Genomic DNA, 23,881 nt, shown 5'->3' with positions numbered 1-23,881 from the left:
CATATAAATATTTCCAAGTTTTAAGTTATAAAATACTAACTTACATTTTAATAACTACACATCATTAGGTAATAAGTATTGAGTTTTTGGCACACATTTAAACATCAAACATCGAACTTTTATTTTTTCAATTGTAAAAAAAAATGCTAAAAACGTAAGAATCTACTGTGTTTAAGGTTTTGTTTACTTACATGTGCTTATTACAACCGTCTATTGACATTTTTCTTTTTAATAAAAACTTTAAGACATGGAACAAGTATGTAGGTGACTTACGGGAAGTCCTTTGTACAATACATAAATATTTAATAAAGTGATACAAAAAATACACATTCACTAACATTCAAATTTCAATCAACTCATGATTTTGATATGATCTGTAACCATAAATACAACTATAACATTATACAGTTGTGGTAGTCACACTATCGCCTAATAATATGCTGATACGCTATATTACTAATTTTAGTATTATTAATATTCATTACCTTATATCTAGAATGTATTGTCACATTTGTTTCTTGCTAAATTGTGCATTTATATTATAATAAGTATCTATCTACAAAATGCAAATAATTACATTACAGGCATTATGTGAAATAAAAGTATATTTTATGGCTAAGGAGTCATAACTGTTTGTAAGTACATATGGTTAAATAGAACTATTATATTATTAGTATGCGAGTAATTTCGTCTTTCAGTTTTATCTATGTATTTATTAGGGAAATATTTTATGGCACAATGAAATGTCTTTGGACTTATCTTTGGTTTTAAAATGTACTTTAATACCCTAAATAAAAGTAATTAACAAATGAACACGTAAATAATAATATTATAATATATATTTAACAAACAAGTGTCTACAGTTCATTAGGATTTTATATTAATGAGTATTATTAACTTGGTAACCGCTATTAAGTATTGTAATAAACACCTACATATTCCTATAAATAATTTATTTACATTTACATTCAGTCATAAAAATAAATTCAGACATTATAATTTAGTGATATAATTACAATCGCAAAAAACTAATCAGCGACCGCTTTCATACAATTTGAGAAACCTTATACAGTTATTAAGATTGAACAAAATGGCTACAAACACCGAAATCAACTGTAGTCATCATTCAAACCAGAGAGGACACAAACATCATGTTAGTCATTGTCGTAAATTTGTTTGTAACCTCGCCTCAGTCAATATTTTTTATGTCAACCTTAACGTAACAAAAACAAAACGTTATGTTTATATTTTCTCAGATAAATGTGGTCCAGACTGCAGCCGATCCATCCTACCGAATATTTTTGATTGAATTTGAAGAATCTTGCGCCCGTTTTCACTAAATATGAACAAGGCAATACCTAAATAAGTAACGCCTAATCTAAGGATATTCCTATAGTTATCTATTAAGAGTTAGGATTTTTTCTATAGACATCGCCTAAATCATTAGGCATTCGTTTTAGGATATTCCTATTTTTAGTGAAAACGGGCATTAAACTAAGATTTTCGTTGTTAATAAAATTAAAAAAAATAGCAAACGGATGTTATTAAATAAAAAATGTAAGTACATGTATGTATGTACAAAAAACATTAAACATATTCAGAACTAAAACATAATTATCGCAATATTATGAAAAATAGATGTTTATCTAGGTAGGTACGATACGCCACCGGCATTGTTTAATAGTAATTTATTCTGCTAAATTTGAATTTACTGCGATTAAAGGTTTATATTTTTTTATTACTTTCATACTCAAAGACGATCCGATGAATGCGAGCGCGATTCAAGCCGACGACAATGTGGTCGGTCCTCGTCTCTCGACCGCTTGTCTTTTCTCGCCTTGACTCCTTTTATTACTTTATGGTCGAAAGTATGCTTTGAAAATACAAACAATAAATAAAAAGTAAAATAAATGATAAAAATATCTTTTAATTTTTTTACACAATTGTAATTTTCCTTTTTTTATTTTACTCTAGAATAGTAGTTATGAGAAAGATTGTTTAGATTATGAGACAGATAAGGAAGGAATAACTACCTCTATAGTTGCAGATTTGCAGGATTTGCATTATTGTTAGGTCGGGCTGTCTGTTGTATCCTCTGAGATATATGTTATGCTTATTGAGTAAATTAGCGCAGGTAATAATCGCCGCATAGTATCGCTCCCTACGATATTTAAGCATTAAGAAGTGGCATAACGTCGGAATAGTTAGATAGATGAATAGTTTGATGAAGTTTTTATCGCGCAAATTACAGAGAAAACAAAAGATGAAATAACAAGAAAAAAAAACACAAGAAGGCTTTAAGCGATCTCCAGACAACCATTGATGATTGTTGCTATGCATAGTTCTGTCACACTTTTATTAACAGATCCTTTCAAAGGTCACACCGTAGAAAATACTGCTTAACTATTCCGACGTTATGCCATATCTAAAAAGGCCCTTAATGTTTTTGCACATTGTCAATTTTGAGCCGATTGTGAGCGTTGTGGTGCAGTCGTCTGTGTCGATGACGTAACTGCCAACGTCACGTGGGCCGGCGTACGAACCTCTGCAATGGGGCTCGCAAGCCCCTCCTGCTGACCACCAATGGGGGAATTTGTTCATCTTCCTCCTCCTCGAAATCTTCTCCGCCTTCTGAGCTATCCTCTCCACTCCATACTTCTGGCTTCACCGCTTGGTAAGATGCTGAGAATCCCTTGAATATTATGGAATCGTCTGTGCGGAACTTTACTAATAAGGCTTCTGTTGTTGATACAATCTCGGGTGGACCCTGTTGATGACATTTTTCAAGATAAATAAATTTTCAAAACGATTTGTTTCGAGGAGTCTCAAAAAAATTGTGAAGGTCCGTTCCGTCAAAAAATTCCAAATTAAATGGTTGGTTGGTGGTTTATTAGTTGTTTATCGGATATGCCTCCACTAAGTATAATCAGAATGAGACTACAATCGATTCATAAAAAGAAACTGTAGATCGTCCCGTGTATGAGGCCCTTTAGTTAGTGGTTGACAGCGATCTCGTCTCATCTGGATGGGTATGAAATTTTTAAAATGTTCTATCGTACCTGCACGGTAAAATGTTTAACGGTATGGCATTGCCGGTAGAAATATCTTATCAGACTAGAAAAGGTCCGAGAAATTGCACCTGGGAATAACAATAAAAATTTCAGAAATCAACGATTTATTAACCAAACTTAGATACTATACCTTTGTCCCGCAGAAGCTGCCATAAGCGCCAGCACTTCCCTCTAAGCCACCAAACACTTGCACATAATCATAACCGCAGTTCGTCTCAGGCTCCAACTCAAAGGTAAGGAAGGTAAGTCTGACGAATTGGCCGAGCGGGGCGACGATACTCCAATCACAGTTAGCACGAGATTCGTATGAGTCGTGACCGTAGCGTGCATGAGAGTATAAGTGCCCCACAGTCTCTGATGCTGCAAGGTAGCCACCACAGGCTGAAAACGGAAAGTGAGATACTTTAAGCAATATCTCGACTTTATTTTAAATTATGTAGTGTTATTACATGAACTAACTTACTTGTTGAAATCAAGTAAGTTAGTTGATGTAAAAGGTAGTTCTTGTAATAATCATTAACAATTACTGAACTTAATAAACATAACTTGCGACCCAATTACTTACCTTTTGATTTACAATACCAGACAATCGGCACTATGTAACTCACCTGTCGTTTTAGTGTTCGCCCCTCTACATGAGTGTACAAGAAAGGCAGCTGCTATAGAAGAGTGGCGACGGATAGTCAAGCGTGCCAAAACACTAAAATGACGACCACGACGAAGAGCGAACCGACTGAAGAGAACTTACCTGTAGAATAAGTAGCTAAGAATCCCCTTCTTTGTACGGATGCGTCGGACTTGAAAACGACATACATCTGGTTTTGTGAAGCGACTACAGGGTGAGGAAGCTTACTTCCACAAAATCTTCCTAATGTTTTTTCATCTGCTGATGCTCCGTCGTAAATGGTTACGTGATCGTATGTGCATTCCTGGTAAATATAACACAAGTTCAAGGTTTAGTAACGTACATTGAGTTTTTTAAAGTTAGATTAGCCAGAATTCCGTAGTTGGCAGTTGGTAGGCTATGTTTTGAAAATACTTTGTACTTAATACTTTAAAATGGTAATATGTGAATGGATGCAGCAGCAGCAGCAGTATGTATTACCTGATGGGGTTCTAATTCAAAGACGTTAAAGATTAATTTTATACGGTGTCCGGGAGTAGTAGAGAACTGCCACACACAGTCTTTCCTTGACGGGTAAGTATCCGGATAATTTGGACTGCAAAGAAAAAGTTAATGTTTATTTTTATTGACATTGTTCTGCTATAATTACACATAATGCATACATATTGGTCTTGTTGTTCTCACCCAATCTCACTATAGAAAATTGACAATGTTTTTATTTACAATCCCTATTAAAGGAAAATGAACACAACTTACCTATGTCCTGTTTATGATGCTGATAAAACTTACCTGAAAATAGTTCCATGTGGGTGCGTGATATCATGTTTACAGCCTCCTTCTTTACAATCGTGTTTGTTGGGATGGAGTGTGAATCCACTATGACATGCGCACTCATATCCTCCCAAAGTATTATGACACTCATGCTGGCATCCTCCATTGTTGTCAGCGCATTCATCAACGTCTATGTAATATGCTGCAGCGAATCCCGAGTGGTGAACGGATGTATCTGATGTGAACTGGAATTAATATGAATCGGTTATGTATGTGACTTAAAATTCGTCTTTATCATCATCCTGATTAAAGTTCAACTCAGTATCAAAGGCTATAAAAAATAATAACGAAGTACTTTATTTCTGATAGTAACAATGTATTAAGTTTGCGATTGCTTAACTGTTACTGACGGCGGTTATTATTTGTAAGATGGAATACGCTAGCCTGCTTAAAAAAACTTTCATTGGCTCATAATTGTGTATGGTACTATCTTTTGGTTTTGGAACAGAGTTAAGCAGATACTTGTCATTAATAAAAAAGTATGATACTAATTAATAAAACTTACCTGAACACGTAATACTGATCCATCTGAGGTAACTGGTGGCGGGAGCACTGATCCACAGAATGCTCCGTGACGCCGTAAAACATCAGCGCCTAATCTTGAGTGTACTGTTACGCTGTCATATTCACATTCCTGGAAATCATTATCAATAGATTTACATGACAAACTAAAGACATTCTAAAGATCCATGCCTCGACCATTGGTGATTTGTATCTAAAATGGCCAAGGACAATGCCCAAATTTTATCAACTATTTTTAGTAGGCCACTAAAATTCCGGAAGATGGATTGCCTTCTTACGGACGATACCTACAGATGCGAAGGAAATCGCGATTGTATCAGTATTTTTTTTCTAACACTCACAAATGTAGGTATATTAAACATAATATGATCTCTATATTTTTTATAAAACCTTTTTTTTTTAATTATATTTAATCTGTATATCTTGAACGTATATACAAATATTTAAATTCACGCAAACTGACAATTGTCGCGTGAAGTATCCGCTAACGACTACTTCCGACTATTATACAAATTATCTCAACGAGACCTTGTCCTAGAGATGGGGATCTCACTAGTTCTTACTTGACTTAATCAAGAGTTTAGTGGGCCACTTTCCTTGGTATCATACAATTTTTAACGGTAAAATATTAAGTACGTACGTGCGCCCGTAGTGAATTATAAGGCCACCAAAATTGTTCTTTCATGGCAGTTTTTGGAATGCATTGAAAGCACTAAAAAGACTGTTCCATTTCCAAATGAAATTTTAGTTTAAAGGCAAGATATTCCAATTTTTCAATTATTCATTTGTTTTATGGTGTATTTGAGTAGAAAAGTGGAATACAATTCTATTGTATTCTATCTTGTGGTGTTACTTAGTATTTTACCTGATGATACATATTATTGCTGCCTTCTAAGTCGAAATGTGTGAAGTTGAGTGTAATCCTGTGTTGAGGTGGTGCGACTATCTCCCAGAGACAGTTTTTGGATGGTGGATACAGATCAGGGAACGACGGTGATGTGATTGTACCGTTTGGAGCATATAGAACACCGCCACATGCATCTGTAATGTGAAATGTTGCATCATCAACAGCTTGCAATAGTCCACTGCTGGCCTTTAAAGCTAAAGGTCTCTCTCAACGGGAGGGTTTCCATCACGGGGTGATTTAGTCAGTGGCATGTACTTAATAGATGCACAAATGCCTACCCTAAAATTTTCATACAACTTGTATAAAAGGAGAATTATTCAATTTTATGCGATCTTCCTGCTATTATATAGGATAGGATAGGTATTTGATACCCATAAAGTATAACGCTTGATATCAGAAAGAGTAATTACTATGACGGTCGTGCGTTTGCAATATTTTTATTGTAATTTATAATTTATTTAAATTTAAATTTATCTCTTTGCATTTTAAATCTGGGCTTATACCTTTGAATAAAGATTATTATTATATATAATTTATACCGAAAATGTGTAAATGCGCAAAATTTACTCTTCTGCAAGTTTGCGCATTTACACACTTTCGTCGTTCTCTATATAAGCTAACGACTTGTGCCGGTAATTACAAGTGGGTAATTACAACTTTAACTGGTTTCTGAAATATAGAAAAAATTTTAAAGGACGAGGCCGCTAATAGCACTCGTTTTTGAAAAGGCATTCCTACATGATAAGATTTTAGAAAAACCGATTATATTACAGTTATTCACAGATAAATAACTAATTAGCGTTTTGGCTTTGTTGTAAGTGTAGCGGTCTCCTATATTATCAAACTAGATGGCGCCACAAAGATCCTGCATCGCGCTAACGAAGTGATAACTTCCAAAGATGTATGGTTGAACCTCGGTCCCTGAGCACGATCAACCGCTCGGATGATAGTCTTTCTATTGTTACGGTCGAGCATATCATCATAACTCCCATACATAAGTTATATCTATTACAGATATGTGTAAGTTGCATTGAAAACTCACTTTCGCATTTCTTCCCATCTGAGTGTAACTCATATCCAATATCGCAAGCGCACTCATATCCGCCAAGAGTGTTAACACACGAGTGGCTGCAACCATGATCAATGGAAGCGCACTCATCAAATTCCTTCATAAAGGTTGCGGAGAAACCCGCTTTTTGAACAGAACTGTCTGATTCGAAGATGACTAGAAGTTTGTTTGACGTGGATCTGAAAAGAAAAAGCCACATATAAAAAACTGTAATACATAAAGTAGGAACTTAGCTTTCAGTTGCAAAGTATAAAAGAAATTTTACAAATTTTTAACAATAATATTTTCAATAGTTTTATTTTGCACAATATTATTTTATTTCGCTAGAAATAATTACTCTGGTTTTCTTTAAGCAGTGTACAAAAACTAGTTTCTATTAGTTACATTCTTCAATTCAATTCTTGTGTATGGCTTTTGTCTGTGCCAACTGGGCACAAGGTGCTTCGCCATTACATCTATATATATAAAAGAAAGTCGTGTTAGTTACTTCACTTATAACTCAAGAACGGCTGAACCGATTTAGCTGAAAATTGGCAGGGAGGTAGTTTAGAGCCAGGAGAAGGACATAGGATACTTTTTATCCCGTTCGACATCATTCCCGTGTGACTTGACATGTAACGTCAGTCACTATAAAACGTGGTATAACAAAAAAGAATCAGACTTGGAATAACAAAATTGACGTATAATGACAGCTATGTAATGACGTATGGATGACTATTTGATATTTGTAAGAAATCAATAATATAACTATTTCTATTAAATAAATAATTAACATTATTGCCCAATTGCCCATTCGTATAAACAGTGAAGTGAACTATAAAACTCGGTATGGTTAAAAATTTAAGTTTTTAGGTGAAGTGAAGTTTAATTAATAATGCCGCGACCAAGACGATCGAATCTTTCCCGACAAAGCCGTGATGCAAGAAGAATACGAAATACTGCAAATGAAAGGACTGAAGAAGAACAAGAAATTGCACGTGAACAGCGCCGCGATAGTATGGCTCGACTTCGTGCTTCTCAATCACGAGAGCAAAGTGAAGCAGCCCGTGAAACAGCTCGGTTGGCAATGCAGAATCGTCGAGCGAACAACAGAGGTCAACAAATAGATAATTTGCGACGCAGAACAAGATATTTATCAAGTGCTGATTTGAATCGAGCAGCGTTTCAATACGATTGCAGCAATGATTACAGCTTGCATCCTAGCGTTTGCATTGGGCAAATGGACGTAGTTTGCGAGTATTGTGGTGCATTAAAGTTTTCCGGAGAAACGCCTGGATTATGCTGCCTTAATGGTAAAGTGAAATTGCCATTGTTGACTCCGCCACCTGAGCCATTGTATTCATTGCTTTGTGGCGAAACACAAGAATCACGCCACTTTCTTGCAAATACTCAAAAATACAATGGTTGTTTCCAGATGACGTCATTTGGGGCAGATATTATCGAAGAACGGGGATTTAATCCGACATTTAAGGTATTTATTTTTGTACTTATATAGAATGTAGTTAAAGAATAACTTACTTTATCTATTGGTACCTATGTAGTATATTTGCTAATTCTGAACTCTACTCTCCCACCGAAAAAAGTGTTTATAACCCAGTTAATACTGTCTGGTTTTTATTTTGTAGATACAAGGACAGATTCATCATCGAATTGGATCATTACTACCTTTCGAAGATACACAGAATAAATTTTTACAAATATATTTCATGGGCAACATGGAAGAACAACTTGATCGACGCCTAGAGATCAATGCAGGAATGAAGCGAGCAATTCTTCAAGACTTGCAGTGTCTGCTTCATGAACATCATGCGTTGGTCAGGTTGTTTAAGAGTGCTTTAGAGCGCATGCCAAGTGATGACTATAAAGTTGTTATCAAAGCAGATAAACGACCATCTGGAACACACGAAAGGACATTTAATGCTCCAACAGTAGACGAAGTTGCCATCCTGATTGTTGGTGAACAATTGGAAAAACGCGATATTGTGCTTACACGTCGCGATACTGGGCAACTGCAACAAATATCTGAAACTCATCGATCATATGACACATTGCAATACCCGCTGATGTTTTGGCAAGGAGAAGATGGATATTATTTTAATATTAAAATGAAAAATCCATTGAATGGTGAGTATCAGTATCATAATTTATTTCATTTATTTGTGAAAGACACTGATTTAAAATAATGCTTATTAAAAAAATGGTTAATGTCTGTATTGTTTGCCTTTAAAATTTGCCTTTGAAATGGTTAATTATCAAATTTTTAATTTCAGGTGAAGAAACTACAAAGAAAGTTAGCTCAATGAATTATTACGCATATCGTTTGATGAATCGTCAAAATGCTGACAACTATTTGCTGCGGTTTCGTCGATTGTTTCAGCAGTATTGCGTTGACATGTATGTAAAAATAGAAACGGAACGTTTAACATTCATTAGGTTGAACCAAGCCAAACTGCGTTCTGAGGAGTACATCCATTTACGTGATGCAGTTAATACTGAAGGAAATGCAGCTAATATTGGTCGATTAACTATTCTGCCGGCGACATACATTGGTAGTCCACGTCATATGCATGAATATGCACAAGATGCAATGACATATGTTCGTCATTACGGTCGGCCCGATCTCTTTATTACTTTTACCTGTAATCCAAAATGGATAGAAATTACTCAATTGCTGCTTCCCGGACAAACATCAAGTGATAGACACGACATCACAGCACGTATATTCAGGCAAAAAATTCGGTCCCTGATGAACTTTATTGTTAAACAACGCGTCTTTGGAGATACTCGATGCTGGATGTATTCAATCGAATGGCAAAAGCGAGGCCTGCCGCACGCACACATTCTTATTTGGTTAGTGGAAAGAATTCAGCCTGACCAAATAGATGATATCATATGTGCTGAGATTCCTGATTATGAAGTCGATCCAGACCTACATGATGTTGTTACTACTAATATGATTCATGGACCGTGTGGTGCCATCAATCCCCAATCACCTTGCATGGTCGATGGAAAGTGCTCTAAACGATATCCACGGAAATTAACGGCGGAGACTGTCACTGGCAATGATGGTTATCCGCTGTATCGGCGTCGATCACCAGATGACAACGGTCGAACTGTCACAACGAAAGTGAAAAGAATGGATTTCGTTGTCGACAACAGTTGGATTGTTCCATATTCGCCACTTATTTCTAAATCGTTCAAGACACATTGCAACGTTGAATACTGCAATTCAGTTAAGTCCATAAAATATATTTGCAAATATGTCACGAAAGGCAGTGATATGGCGGTTTTTGGATTGCAATCCTCGAATACCAACGATGAAATTTCACGCTATCAAGTTGGTCGTTATGTGAACTGTAATGAAGCGATTTGGCGTATATTCGCATTTCCCATTCACGAACGTCATCCTACTGTTACGCATTTGGCGGTGCATCTGGAGAATGGTCAACGAGTATATTTCACGGCTTCGAATGCTACGCAACGTGCTGAAACACCTCCAGCAACTACATTGACCAGTTTTTTTGCAATCTGCCAAAGCGATCAGTTTGCACGAACTTTGCTTTACTCGGAGATGCCACGTTATTATACTTGGAATGCTTCATCGAAGAATTTTCAAAGACGGAAGCAAGGCGATGCGGTTCCTGGGTATCCAGATGTGCGTTCTACTGATGCTCTTGGTCGTATGTATACAGTTCATCCAAAGAATAATGAATGTTTCTATTTGCGGTTGTTGCTGGTAAATGTGCGTGGGCCAACGTCATTTGAGTCACTACGAACTGTTAATGGTGTAATATTCCCAACATATCGTGCTGCATGTGAAGAATTGAAGTTATTAGAAAACGATAGTCATTGGGATACGACAATCGCTGAAGCCATTATCTGTGCATCTCCAAGTCAGATACGCACATTATTCGCTATCATAATTTCGACATGTTTTCCATCAAACCCATGTAACCTGTGGCACAAATACAAGGATAATATGTCAGAAGATATTTTACATCAAATTCGTGTCAGTTCCAGAAATCACGATATTGAGATGAATGAGGAGATACATAATCGTGCTTTACTCTTGATCGAAGATATGTGTTACCTCATGTGCGGTAATTTATTAATCAGGTTAGGAATGCCAGCACCATATCGTGAAATGAATGACGCATTTAATCGAGAATTGGAACGGGAACGTGAATATGATCACCAGGAATTAGATTTAGTAGTTCAAACGAATGTACCCCTGTTGAATTACCAACAAAAGAAAGTTTATGATACTTTAATGAAGGCAATCGATGATGAAAATGGTGGTTTATATTTCCTAGATGCCCCTGGTGGAACTGGCAAGACATTCCTCATGTCATTAGTTTTAGCAACTGTTCGGGCGAGATCTAACATAGCGGTTGCAGTTGCTTCTTCTGGAATAGCAGCCACATTGTTAGAAGGATGCCGTACGGCTCATTCAGCATTCAAATTACCGTTAAATCTTCAAACTATTGAAGAACCAACGTGTAATATTGCAAAACACTCAGCAATGGCCAAAGTTTTAGCGGTATCGAAAATCATCATCTGGGACGAATGCACAATGGCGCATAAACGTGCATTAGAAGCACTTAACCGAACATTAAAAGATTTACGCAATGACTCGAGATGTTTTGGAGGAGCAATGATTTTACTTTCTGGTGATTTCCGCCAAATACTGCCAGTAATTCCAAGATCTACGGCTGCCGACGAAATAAACGCTTGCCTCAAATCGTCAAATCTATGGCGCCATGTGAAGAAACTGCAACTGACAACAAACATGAGAGTTGCATTGCTTAATGATACATCTGCTGAAGATTTCTCGGAGCAATTGCTGACTATCGGTAATGGTCAAGTACCTGTCGATGAATCGAGCGGATTAATATCATTTCCAAATAATTTCTGTAATTTTGTCTCATCAAAAGACGAACTTATCAACAATGTATTTCCAGAAATTATTTCTAACTACAAAAATTATGAATGGATGAGTGAGCGAGCAATTTTAGCGGCTAAGAATAAAGATGTAGATGACCTAAACAACATAATTCAAAATAAGATCATTGGAACAATGCATTCATTCAAATCTATTGACTGCGTCACAAATGAAGATGAAGCCACCAACTATCCAATTGAATTTTTAAACTCTTTGGACGTGCCTGGCTTACCACCGCACAATTTACGCCTAAAGGTTGGCTCCGTAGTAATCATGCTTCGAAACATAAACCAACCAAAACTGTGCAACGGTACGCGTTTGGTGGTTAGAAAATTGATGAACAATGTAATTTACGCTACGATAATGATAGGAAAATTCAAAGGTGAGCAAGTTCTCATTCCGAGGATACCGATGATCCCAACCGATATGCCGTTTGAATTTAAAAGACTTCAATTTCCGATACGTCTTGCATTTGCCATGACCATCAACAAATCACAAGGCCAATCCTTAAAAGTTTGTGGTTTAAATCTAGAACATTCATGTTTTTCCCATGGTCAATTATACGTGGCATGTTCACGGGTCGGAAGACCATCTGCGTTGTTTGTTTTTGCGCCTGATAATAAAACAAAAAATGTCGTGTATCACAAGGTACTTAAATGAAGAGCAACCTATGTACTAAAATACAGAAATAATTATGAATGATTGATGTAGAAATTTAATTTTTTTTGTATTTTTTCCAATAAAAAAAAAATCTGCTTATTTATTGACATTAAGGCGGAACAAAGTTCGCCGGGTCAGCTAGTTCTTATGATAAAAACCTTTAACCACAGATTGCGGCGTAAACATTGACAGTCGATACTTGAATGAAGAAGTGTCCAAATAAATACCACAGAACACATTTTGTGTGCAGTTTAAATTATATCACATGCCATAGAAAATCAGGGTCTAAAAGAGTGAGGTTTGGATTTCCTTACCTAATATCTGGAGGTATTTTATGCCCACAAAACATGCCGATCAAAGGGCTATCCAACGAATCTCCGTCTCGTACTTTCACTTTGTCATAGTTACATGTGTCGTGGTTTTCCACCTCGAACGAATGGAAACGTAGTGCTACTTGGTAATCCTGGAAACAAACCGTGCATAACATGGTATATTTTGTATAAAAAAACTAACAATGCCTTTATTATTTCTATCGATTATTTGAACATAAACATTGGCAACTGTTACCAAAGATATGCCCTTAATTATAAGAAAATAAGCATTTTCGAAATGTTACGTACTGCCTGATTGTAGTTACTGTACCACCAGTTCGAACTGCTTATTTCTGCTTCTCCAACATTAAGAATTAACAATGTAATAAAGTCAAAGTCAAAGTCAAATATTTCTTTATTCAAATAGGCACATAGATGGCACTTTTGATGCGTTATTATATACAAAATGTGTACATAGCAGTGAGTAGTGATGGCGATAACTACAATCGTAAACTTAAAACTAAAGCTACGAGGGTTCCAAATGCGCCCTGGTCTAAGAAGAAGCCCACAACAAACTTAGCCGGGTGTTCTTTTTGTTGTCACCATCTCACATTTTCATTAGAAAATATTTAAGAAGCAACCTGGTTAGAGCAATTGTTTACTATGATAATACTTTACTATGAATATATATAATAATTACATTTTATCTTGTTTGACATTATGACATGGAAGCGGAGATAAACTTATTATTAAGAAAGGAGCAGAATGTTTCGAATCCTATTCCAATTTCCATGGTATATGTATACCAACATTCCAAAATTAATCTAAGCTGTGGTCTATGATATATAAACCGATAGACGTCCAGTGCTGGGCATAGGTATTTTATAGGAAGTTCTGAATTCCACGGTTTTGTGCCGCTTGGATCCAGCAGCTATCTGCGACGCGCTTAATGTCGTCTGTGCCCCTCTTTGGGGGTCGACCAACGCTGCGCTTACCAGTGCGGGGCTGCCATTCCAAAGACATAATCCTAGCCTAGTATGTACAGGGTACAATGAACCCAACAATTGATGTGATGTAGAAAATAGTGTCTATTTTACGTACTTTCGTTTATCTACTCATATTTTTCATTTAAATTTTCCCTTCCCTTAACTTGACTTTTGCATTACTATACCATAAATTATATTTGTAACAATACCATAAAAATAGAATAGAAAAACAATTTATTCAACAAACAACACATAAAAAGCAAAACTTACAAAAATCAAGTACCTACCTACTCACATAAAAAGCAAAACTTACAAAAATAATAAAAGCATAAAAGTAGAATGCCATATTCTCCTGCCGGTGTGAAATTGAACAGAATAGAATAGAATAGAATAGAAAAACTTTATTGCAACACAAAACAATAGGAAAAATACAAAGAAAACAGTAATAGTACTTAGGCTAGGGTGCAAACAGACTATAAATACGAATATCGTGTAGAAAACTACATTACTGGAAAATTAATTGGGAATTGCTAAAGAATTATCATCATCATCATCATCTTGTCAACAAACATCCAGTGTTTTAAATAGGCCTTTTGGGGGTTTCCGAATTCCACGGTCTTCTTGACGGTCTGCTTGCTCGCTCCCTGATAGCAGACCGATTCGTTCGATGTAATATGCCCACCTATTCGGGGGTCTACCAATGTACAGTGGCGTGCACTTCATACATGCACAAAAGCACTGCATACTCAAATTATTTTATATGAGTCGTATTGGAGGGGATTTTTTGCCGTTTCATGCAATTTTCCTATTGTATGCATACCCTGGTAAGAGACCCAGTGCACTGCCAAAGCGCTACTATGAAATATACGCAAACAAAAAAGCTTTACTTGTGGCACTGAAAGTTTCCAAATGCAGAGCTTGTTGGGTTGGTAATCGTCAGGATAGTTCGGGGATTCCAAATGACCACTGCTGTCCACTTCTATATCCCCGCCGCAAACGGCTGTAAACATAAAAGAACGTGGTAACCTTTTGACGCTGAACGCTATGTCTACACGCATTATACGCAATGCCACGTGTAACATAATTGCGAAATACTGTTGAAGGATGTATAAGAAAATTTCATAAGGAATCATCCTGTATTAATATAAAATAAAAAGAAACATATTTATTTTTCCATACAAACTAATTCAAAACATTCTAAGTATTTACTTCTGACAACCCTTTTGAAGATAAAATACCGACACGTGTATAAGGGGGCGTCCATAAATTACGTGAGATTTTTAAATTTTCTGCCCCTCCCTCCCCCCCTGGTGAGATGTCGTGAGATTTCATTCAACCCATCCCCCAATCTCACGTGAGATTTTTCAAAATGTGAGTTTCTTACGTAAACGCGTTGGATTTGGTATAAAACAAATATGGTGGTTTGACAGTGAGTAAATGTATAACGTCGAAGTATGAATGAAACTATTTTCTTTCGAACGAATTAATAAATGATCTTAATCGTATTACGATTACGCTGATAAAATCTTAAGCATGTACAATCTGGATTAAATGGACCAAAATAGTATAATTTTTTTTTGTTTCAATCAGAAAAAAAACTGCGGAAAGGATAAGATAAAAACGTAAGATTAGATGAGATTTGACTCGACCCCCCTCCCCCCCTTAAACACCTCACGTAATTTATGGACGCCCCCTAAGTACCTCGGCTAAGCGACCTAATAAAGTGACCATGGTTTACTCTAAACTATTAGCGTTTCGGTTTCACAGATACATTTCAAATACAGTAATTAATGTCTTCTAAAGCCTATGAAGTTTTATTTCTGTTTTCAATTACACGATGTAGAATCCCTTCTTATCTTCAATTGTTAGAATATTACTAATAGAACCCCGAGTAAAGTGGTCTCATGACGTCGTCTGATATTTTTTTTATTGTTTTTATTTCCACTACCAGTTAGCCCGTGAACGCAATCTCACCTGTTGGTAAATGATCATGCAGTCTAAGAAGGTATCGGTATGACCTGTAGGGGGTATGGCAGTTATATCAAACCAATTCACCTAATAGGTTTCTAAATGGCATCGCGGGGGGACCGAGCAGAATTACTTACAGCGTAGACTACGTGTAAGTCATCTGTCCCGTCGTCGGGCGCAGGGGGCCATACTATACTTTTTTTCCTATTTGTTCCCCTGAGGGGACAAAAAAGGGAGACAAATAGAAATAATTCGTGATTCGGCGGGTAAGTCTCATAGGTAGGAGTGCAAGGTCGCTTATGAGTAAAGAGGGGGTAGGGGGTACCGGGTTCGATTCCCAGCATTTAAGGAATTAATTAATTACTGAATTTTCTCTGTTCTGGAAGGGATAGTGGGAGGCTTAGGCTGACCCAATTACAACCTTACTGAAAAATACCGATAGGCAAGGCCTTAATTGTAGTCAAATAAAAAAAATTTAACCATTATAACTTAACGTCACAATTTCAAAATATTCTTTATCTTGCAAAAATAAGACTATAACTTTTGAAATTGTGCCCACTGCTTACGTCCAAAATACGGCGACGATTCTAATGCGTGTACTACCTACGTAGGTTCTAATTCCAAGTTGTGTACACATACTATATATGTGTTACTTGTATACTTAGATATACTTTTAGTTATTACCTGTTTTGTGTACCTAATAACAATAAACAATACGCTAGCTAATACTACGATGAAATTTATTGCAAATACGAATACCCAAGTCACACAGAAAGATATTATAACCAAGGTATTTATTAATTCAGTTTGATGTAGGAGATACGAAGTGGGTTATAAATTGATTTCCTTACAGGATTATGACGGGACGGGAAACGTACTGATAATTTCAGCTTTGACTCAGTAATTAATTTTACTGAGTAATATTAAGACAGGATTAATAGCAATTTGTCATTTTAGTCCCCCACTCGGCTGACTAACTACTATGGGGTAAAAGCCGGAGAGTTGCCGCACTTTTTGATAAAGTTCTTATATTTTACCTATCTACCTATGTTTAGTACACCCACATTTAATAATGTTTATGGAACGGGGGTATGGGAGTACCTCCTGCCTCGTGTTTAAGAAAAATTACCTAGACCTTTCCTAGAAGAAATAGAAAATAAAAACCTAAAGCAGATCAAAAACAAATTGAAACGTTATTACATTCAGGGTACGTGCAAAAACTACAAGGCGGAAGTTCATCCAGACCATTCCTACAAATTCCATTAATTAACATAATAGAAATATTTCTTTTGTTTTTTTTTTACATTAAATATTAATTAATAAGCTAGTGCAACCCTCTCGAGCGCAAAAATCTTCCATAATGAAGATTAGCGGAATGTAATCGAGATTTAAACAACAATGTATTTTTTATTTATAACTAGCTGTTGCCCGCGACTTCGTCTGTGTTTGATTTTGTTTTTTGATGTGGCATTCAATTTAGCAGTAGTTCTAAAAAAAATAATGTATTCAGTATCGCTAAGCCTTAAATGAGGGGTTTGCTGCTGTCCACTGAGGAGTTCTGTCCTCTCTCTCCAACCACATTCATCAGATCTAAGTATTCAAAGTTTGGGCAAAATTCAATACGTGTACCTCTATAGTACAAAAATAATTATTTAAAACGGTTATAATTTGTCGGAGTTATGGTATAAATTCGTCAAACACTTTCATCCCCTCTCCCAAAGGAACCGAGCTTAATGTCGGGATAAAAAGTAACCTATATTACTCTAACACTTCCAAGAATATGTGTACAAAGTTTCATGATAATCGGTTAAGTAGTTTTCGCGTGAAAGCGTAACAAACAAACTTACTTTCACATTTATAATATTAGATGTAATATATATATTAGTAGGGATAAACAGGTTAAATTTTTTTTTTTAAATTATGTACCCCCTTACAATTTTCAAAGAGTATATTAATTTGGGATCGTAGTCGGTCTCCGCGAAAGGAAAGCCGAAGCTTTACCCAGGCTATCACCGCTTATTAAACTGACCGGAGAAAATTCAGAAATTATAAATCTAGAACTTTCCCTGCTGGGTATCGAACCCAGGATTTCCCACTTAAATCCTCAGCACCATGGAGGTCATCAAAGGATTGCACTAGTTTTAGACCTTCCAATTAAGTTTAATTACGTTATTTCTGAACTACGCCATTAAATGGTCATGGCTGATTGGCGCAGTGGCCAGCCACCCTGCTTTCTGTCAAGGCCGTGGATTCGATTCCCACAGCTGGAAAAGGTTTGAATTTAAATGTTTTTCAGTGTCTGGGTGTTTATCTGTACCTATATTATAAGTATTTATGTACATTATTGTCAAAAATATCCATCAGTCATCTTATCACCCATAACACAGGCTACGCTTACTTTGAGGCTAGCTGGCGATGTGTGTATTGTTTGTAGTATATTTATAATAAGTATTTATGTATATATTTAGATACCTTCATAATGTGCTTTGAAGCCCCTATGAGGCTTCGTTTTTGGTCCGGGCTGGAACACGACAGTCAGTCTGGACCCCGTGGAGCGCATTATAGGGCCTTTGCCAGACCCACAGATTCTTCCCAGCACTGGGGCGTTAGGCATGTACCCATCCCAAACTTCCACCCATTCAGCGCGACACCCGTCGGACTTGTGGATGTCGATTTCTGTTAAAAAAAGAAAAATAACGTTTCTTAAACTGATTCTTTGTTAGACTTGGGTCTTTTTTTTATTCTTCATTGTTACAATGAATAGACAAATGTACTTGTATCCGAATAACGAAATAATGTTGAAGAATACATAAATATATTTCATAAGGAATCCTGTAATAGTATTAAATCAGACGAAGCATATTTATTTTTCCATTCGAATTCAAAACATTCTTAGTGTTCGCTTATGGCAACCCTATTGAAGATAAGAGACCGAGACACGCATAGTACCTACGCTACGCGACGCGTATCTAATAAAGTGTCAGGAGTCACAAGATTTTTAATTTTGCATGTGATGTTAGAGCTGAATCTGATTTCTTTCAGTAAAAACTATGGCAGTGGTTTACTCAAAAACTATTAGGTTTTTTCTCAGAGACAGTATATAATGTACCTTTGAAGCCTGTGATGAGTTATTTCAGTTTTTATTTACGCGTTGTGTAAACAGAGCAATACGTTGCAGGGTATGCGAGGAACACGTCCTGCAAAGTGAAGTCCTGTGTCCATCACCCTGAGGAGTGGGTGTTAAGCCTTATCTGCCTGTAATTACACCGGCAAACACGCCCTTCTAATCGAAACACAATTTGAGGTTGCAAAAATAATCATGGCAGCAGAATTTCGCCGGACGAGCTCTGCCACAAAAAAGTTTATTAATTCACCATTTAGTTGTGGCGGCCATCTTGGAAATTTGTAATAGTATTTAGCATTCTACTAGAAAGCCCTTCGTTGTTCACCATTTTGTGGCAGCGGCAAACCGATTTTCAAACGTGGCTAAGACCACTACAGACTAATTCACCTTTGAAACAGAAAAAACAAAATCTAAATCGGTTCATCCGTTCGGGAAATTTCGATGCCACAGACAGATATACACACAGACACGTCCGACTTATCACGACGATTTTGCGTCAAAGGATAAAAAAAAATATATTCCAAAGCAAATATGTATAATTTAAATTTTATCGCCAATAAACTTTGAACCCTTTTATTTCTGAGAGGATACATGTGGTGTGTCGTAGTATTCATATTTCTTTGTATCCTTAAGTATTTTGAAGCGCAAGAGGAAAGGCATTAAAATACTAAACCTCCTTACCTCCTCTTTAAAATTACCTATAAGCCCAGTATCGATAACATAACGAGATAAATAACACAAGTCAAACACAACTACCCGTAAACCAGAGTGAGCGTCAACGATAAGTTATGACCGCTCCTTGAACAACCCAATTTATTTTGGACCTTTTTCTTCACCATTTCTTTGCCACGGGCCTAATGTAATAAGAGACACGCTTAAGAGAAGACAATGTTTTTCTATGATACCAAAACTTGGTAAGAGATTATCAGTTTGAAGTGATTCCATAATTATTTATAAGAACAACTTTATTGCGTACATACTGTACATAAAACTTCAAATATAAACCAATTTTCCATAGCAGTCTACCTGTTGCATAATAGTTATTTAAGGAGAGACCGCAGGTGACCCTAAAGCTAATTTCTGTTAGGCTACCCATACTATTGCCCATATTATATTGCGATATTAATCCATAGTTCCATCAAACCTAAATCAATTTAAAAATGTTTTTATATAGTCAAGTCAGTCTCATGTTAAGTCGGTTAATATCTCTTAAAATTAATAATTAAAATCCAATTATTATTTTTGGCGATGTTCCATAACATATCTCTGTTTCATATCTAAAGATTATTTAATTGAAATCTTCATAAACTTTATAATGAACCTCAATAAAAATATTTATAAACAAAAATAACCGAGGTAGCAAAATAAAACCAAATTACATCTGAAACATAGCACTGCAGTGAGCCATTGTAAACAAAATGCTGGCAGCATCGCCGGTTTGAATGGTCAAACTGATTATCAAAATCCTTTTTTTCATTTAAAAGCGTGTAACATCTAGAAGCCCTATTGCTTTATCTGACTTCGCACATAAGAAGAAAGCACTCTCGATCTCGCAAGGACTACAATCGTATATAGTTAAACCTTCATGCATTAATAAATCGGACGGAAGTTATAACGATACCGATATAGAAGGAATAACGTTGATTAATAAAAAAACTTTTTTTATAAAAAACTTGGTCCAAAAATTTTTTTGGACCAAGTGGTCAGATAATTTGGTAGCCGCCTGTGAAGAGCAGGGGGCGTGTAGTTTTTTGCACAGACCCACTGGGATAATATGAGAACAATGTAGTGTAAAGAGCGGGCCCTAGAGTTGTTATGGTGATCATTTGTAAAGGATACAAAATTCAAAATTCAAAATTCATTTATTTCAAGTAGGCCTAATACAAGCACTTTTGAAACGTCAAGTCTGTCCGTGTGTAGTGACTCTACCACCGGTTCGGAAGGCAGATTCTACCGAGAAGAAGCCGGCAAGAAACTCAGCAGTTGCTCTTTTCCAACATCAAAAATTTACATTTTATATTTTAACATTCATTTTTCTATCTTGTGAGAGATGAAAGCGGAGCCGGATGCTTCCAAGCAACCTTGTCATTAAGAAACTCATCAATTGTATAATAACCTCGCTGTAATAAATGTGTTTTAACACATTCTTTAAACTTATGGATTGGTAGGTCCAAAATTACCTTAGGAATCATATTATAAAAGCGTATACTCAATCCCACAAATGACTTCTGCACCTTTCGCAGACGATATGCAGATGTCACTAATTTATGACCATTTCTTGTAAGTCGACTGTTTATATCCACTTTTTGTTTATAAAGACTAATATGTTGTCTTACAAATACTATATTGTTATAAATGTATTGTGAGGCTACCGTAAGTATACCAATTTCTTTAAATTTTTCACGGAGGGATTCACGTGATTTAAGTTTATATATTGACCGTACAGCTCTTTTCTGCAATATGAATATAGTTTCAATATCAGCAGCTTTGCCCCATAATAAGATCCCGTAAGACATCACACTATGAAAGTACGCGAAGTAAACAAGTCTTGCTGTTTCTACGTCAGTAATCTGTCTAATTTTCCTGACGGCGTAGGCAGCCGAGCTTAGTTTACCTGCTAGTGTATCTATATGGGTACCCCACTGAAGCTTACAATCCAAGGTCATGCCCAGAAAAACTGTGGAATCTTCCATTTTTAGTGATTCTCCATTTATTATTATATTTTTATTAACTTTCTTTACATTTGGTAAAATAAATTCCACACACTTAGTTTTTTTTGCATTTAAAAGTAAATTATTGACAGTAAACCAGTGCGACACATGCGACATAGCACGGCTTACATCGTCAGAGTTGTCTCTACCTCTATCAGTTTTAAAAATTAGAGATGTATCATCAGCAAACAGTACAATGTCACAGGTTTCACTGACATGGTGTGGTAGATCATTTATATACACCAAAAATAGAAAGGGACCCAAGATTGAACCCTGTGGGACACCCATTGACGTAGCCGACCCCTGCGACTTAATGTCTTTTATGCAAACCCTTTGGGTTCTGTCACTGAGATAAGAGGCAACCAAATTTAGTGCAACGTTTTTGATACCATAATGGGCTAGTTTAAGAAGCAAGGTTTTATGATCGACACAATCGAATGCTTTGGATAGATCACAAAAAACACCAATGGCATTCTGCGAACGTTCCCAGGCATCGTACACATGTTTTAAAAGTTTAGCGCCTGCATCCGTGGTGCTACGACCTTTAGTAAAACCGTACTGCTCCGGATGTAGTAAGTTATTTACATTGAAGTGATTCAAAAGTTGATTTAATATAATTTTTTCAAAGACCTTACTAAGAGCTGGTAAGATTGAAATGGGTCTGTAATTGTTAATGTCGTTTTTATTGCCAGATTTAAATAGAGGTATAAGTTTACTATGTTTCATTAAATTTGGAAAAGTACCTCTATCAACACATTCATTAAAAAGTATGGCTAAGTAAGGGGCAATAACGTCTATAATGTTAGATATTACCATTACAGACATACCCCATAAATCACCGGTTTTTTTCTGTTTCAACAACTTAAAATTCTTTATTATATCATATGCAGATATATGTTTAAAATTAAATAAAACGTTGCACTCATTAACGTTGTTCCTCAATAAACTCTGAGCTGCAGTAGGTGAAGAATTAAGTGAATCAGTCAACAAAATAGGAACACTCTGAAAAAAGTTTTCAAAGGTACTTGCAACCTCACTGTCAGCGGTAACTTTATTATCATTAATAATTAATTCAAAGTTTACGTTGCGAGATTTAGCTTTCCCAGTTTCATTATTAACAATTTTCCAGGTTGTTTGTACTTTGTTATCCGATTTTATGATTTGATCCTTAAAGTATAGCGACTTAGCATGAAAGCAAACGTTCTTAAACGTTTTAGAGTACATTTTTACGTGTTGTAGGAAAGCTGGAGTATGGTTATATTGTTTTTCACCATAGAGCTCATACAAATTATCTCTACTTTTGTATATGCCAATAGTTGCCCAATCGCTAAACTTTATTTTTTTATTGAAATCTATATGTTTGAAATTGAATATTTTGTTAAATTCATTTTCTATAATATTAAAGAGCGTACCATAAATGCTGTCAGGATGACCGTTCTTAAAGACAAGGGCAGGAATTTTGGATGATATTTCACCTTTGAATCGCGTCAATTTGCTCTTAGTTATCGGCCTACACTTGACGATATGTTTATCTTTGTTTATATTATTCAAAACAGTAATTTGTTGGCCACAATGATCTGATCTTAAGTTGGTTATTATCGATTTACCTAAGATATCACAGTTGTGAAAAATATTATCTAAACACGATGCTGAGGTTGCTGTGATTCTAGTAGGTTCACTAAAAGCATAATTTAAATTAAAACATTTAAATAAGTTTAGCAACCTAGTCGTAGTTGCATTACTAAGTAAAATATCAACATTAAAATCCCCGCATACTATTGCTTTTTTTGTGGATACAGACAATCGCTTAAGCACATCTTCCATTACATCCTCAATACAAATAAGTTAGTCGGCATTAGGGTAACCAAGCATGTAATGTTGAAAAATAAGATAGATTGATTTCAACAAAATGTATTTTGCTGTAAGGAAAATAAATTAAAATAAAAATTTATCTGAAAATGAAAATTTGAATTCAAATTTATTTATATATTTTTAAGTTAAAATAATTGCCATGAAAAAATTGATTGAAAAAATTATTGTCATAATATGAGATCAAAAGAGCTTCTGTGAATCTCGATCAATATTATGTGTTGCCTGGTAGACATCGCTTTTAAGCGATAAGGCCGCCTATCGTACCTCCTCGTTTCTTTTTTT

At 35.8% G+C, this 23,881-nt stretch overlaps 1 protein-coding gene and 1 long non-coding RNA gene across 4 annotated transcripts in view; one reads left to right on the top strand and one right to left on the bottom strand.

Annotated features, from left to right (window-relative positions):
• Positions 1 to 1,582: 1,582 nt before the first annotated feature.
• LOC120626339 (bone morphogenetic protein 1) overlaps positions 1,583 to 23,881 on the bottom strand; it is a 99,709-nt gene continuing 77,410 nt past the window's right edge. For both annotated transcript variants that reach the window (XM_039893833.1, XM_039893834.1), the window contains exons 10-20: positions 18,365 to 18,568; positions 14,812 to 14,924; positions 12,942 to 13,090; positions 6,999 to 7,204; positions 5,915 to 6,090; positions 5,033 to 5,161; positions 4,486 to 4,712; positions 4,177 to 4,291; positions 3,820 to 4,000; positions 3,202 to 3,452; positions 1,583 to 2,767 (exon numbers count right to left, since the gene is read on the bottom strand). In XM_039893833.1, coding sequence (XP_039749767.1) covers positions 2,522 to 2,767; positions 3,202 to 3,452; positions 3,820 to 4,000; positions 4,177 to 4,291; positions 4,486 to 4,712; positions 5,033 to 5,161; positions 5,915 to 6,090; positions 6,999 to 7,204; positions 12,942 to 13,090; positions 14,812 to 14,924; positions 18,365 to 18,568 — 1,997 coding nt within the window. In that variant the 3' untranslated portion in view covers positions 1,583 to 2,521. The remainder of the gene's footprint in view (positions 2,768 to 3,201; positions 3,453 to 3,819; positions 4,001 to 4,176; positions 4,292 to 4,485; positions 4,713 to 5,032; positions 5,162 to 5,914; positions 6,091 to 6,998; positions 7,205 to 12,941; positions 13,091 to 14,811; positions 14,925 to 18,364; positions 18,569 to 23,881) is intronic.
• LOC120626340 lies at positions 2,596 to 3,796 on the top strand. Of its 2 annotated transcripts, none has more exons than XR_005658851.1 (3): positions 2,596 to 2,674; positions 3,215 to 3,313; positions 3,692 to 3,796. It is a non-coding gene; the product is annotated as an uncharacterized LOC120626340 (long non-coding RNA). The 2 variants fall into 2 exon arrangements; XR_005658852.1 differs by having other exon boundaries at positions 3,215 to 3,304; positions 3,692 to 3,763.

The sequence above is a fragment of the Pararge aegeria genome, chromosome 9 (genome assembly GCF_905163445.1).
Source record: "Pararge aegeria chromosome 9, ilParAegt1.1, whole genome shotgun sequence".
Lineage (NCBI taxonomy): Eukaryota > Metazoa > Arthropoda > Insecta > Lepidoptera > Nymphalidae > Pararge > Pararge aegeria.
Note: the sequence above shows the minus strand (reverse complement) of the source record. Positions and strands in the feature narration are given on the sequence as shown.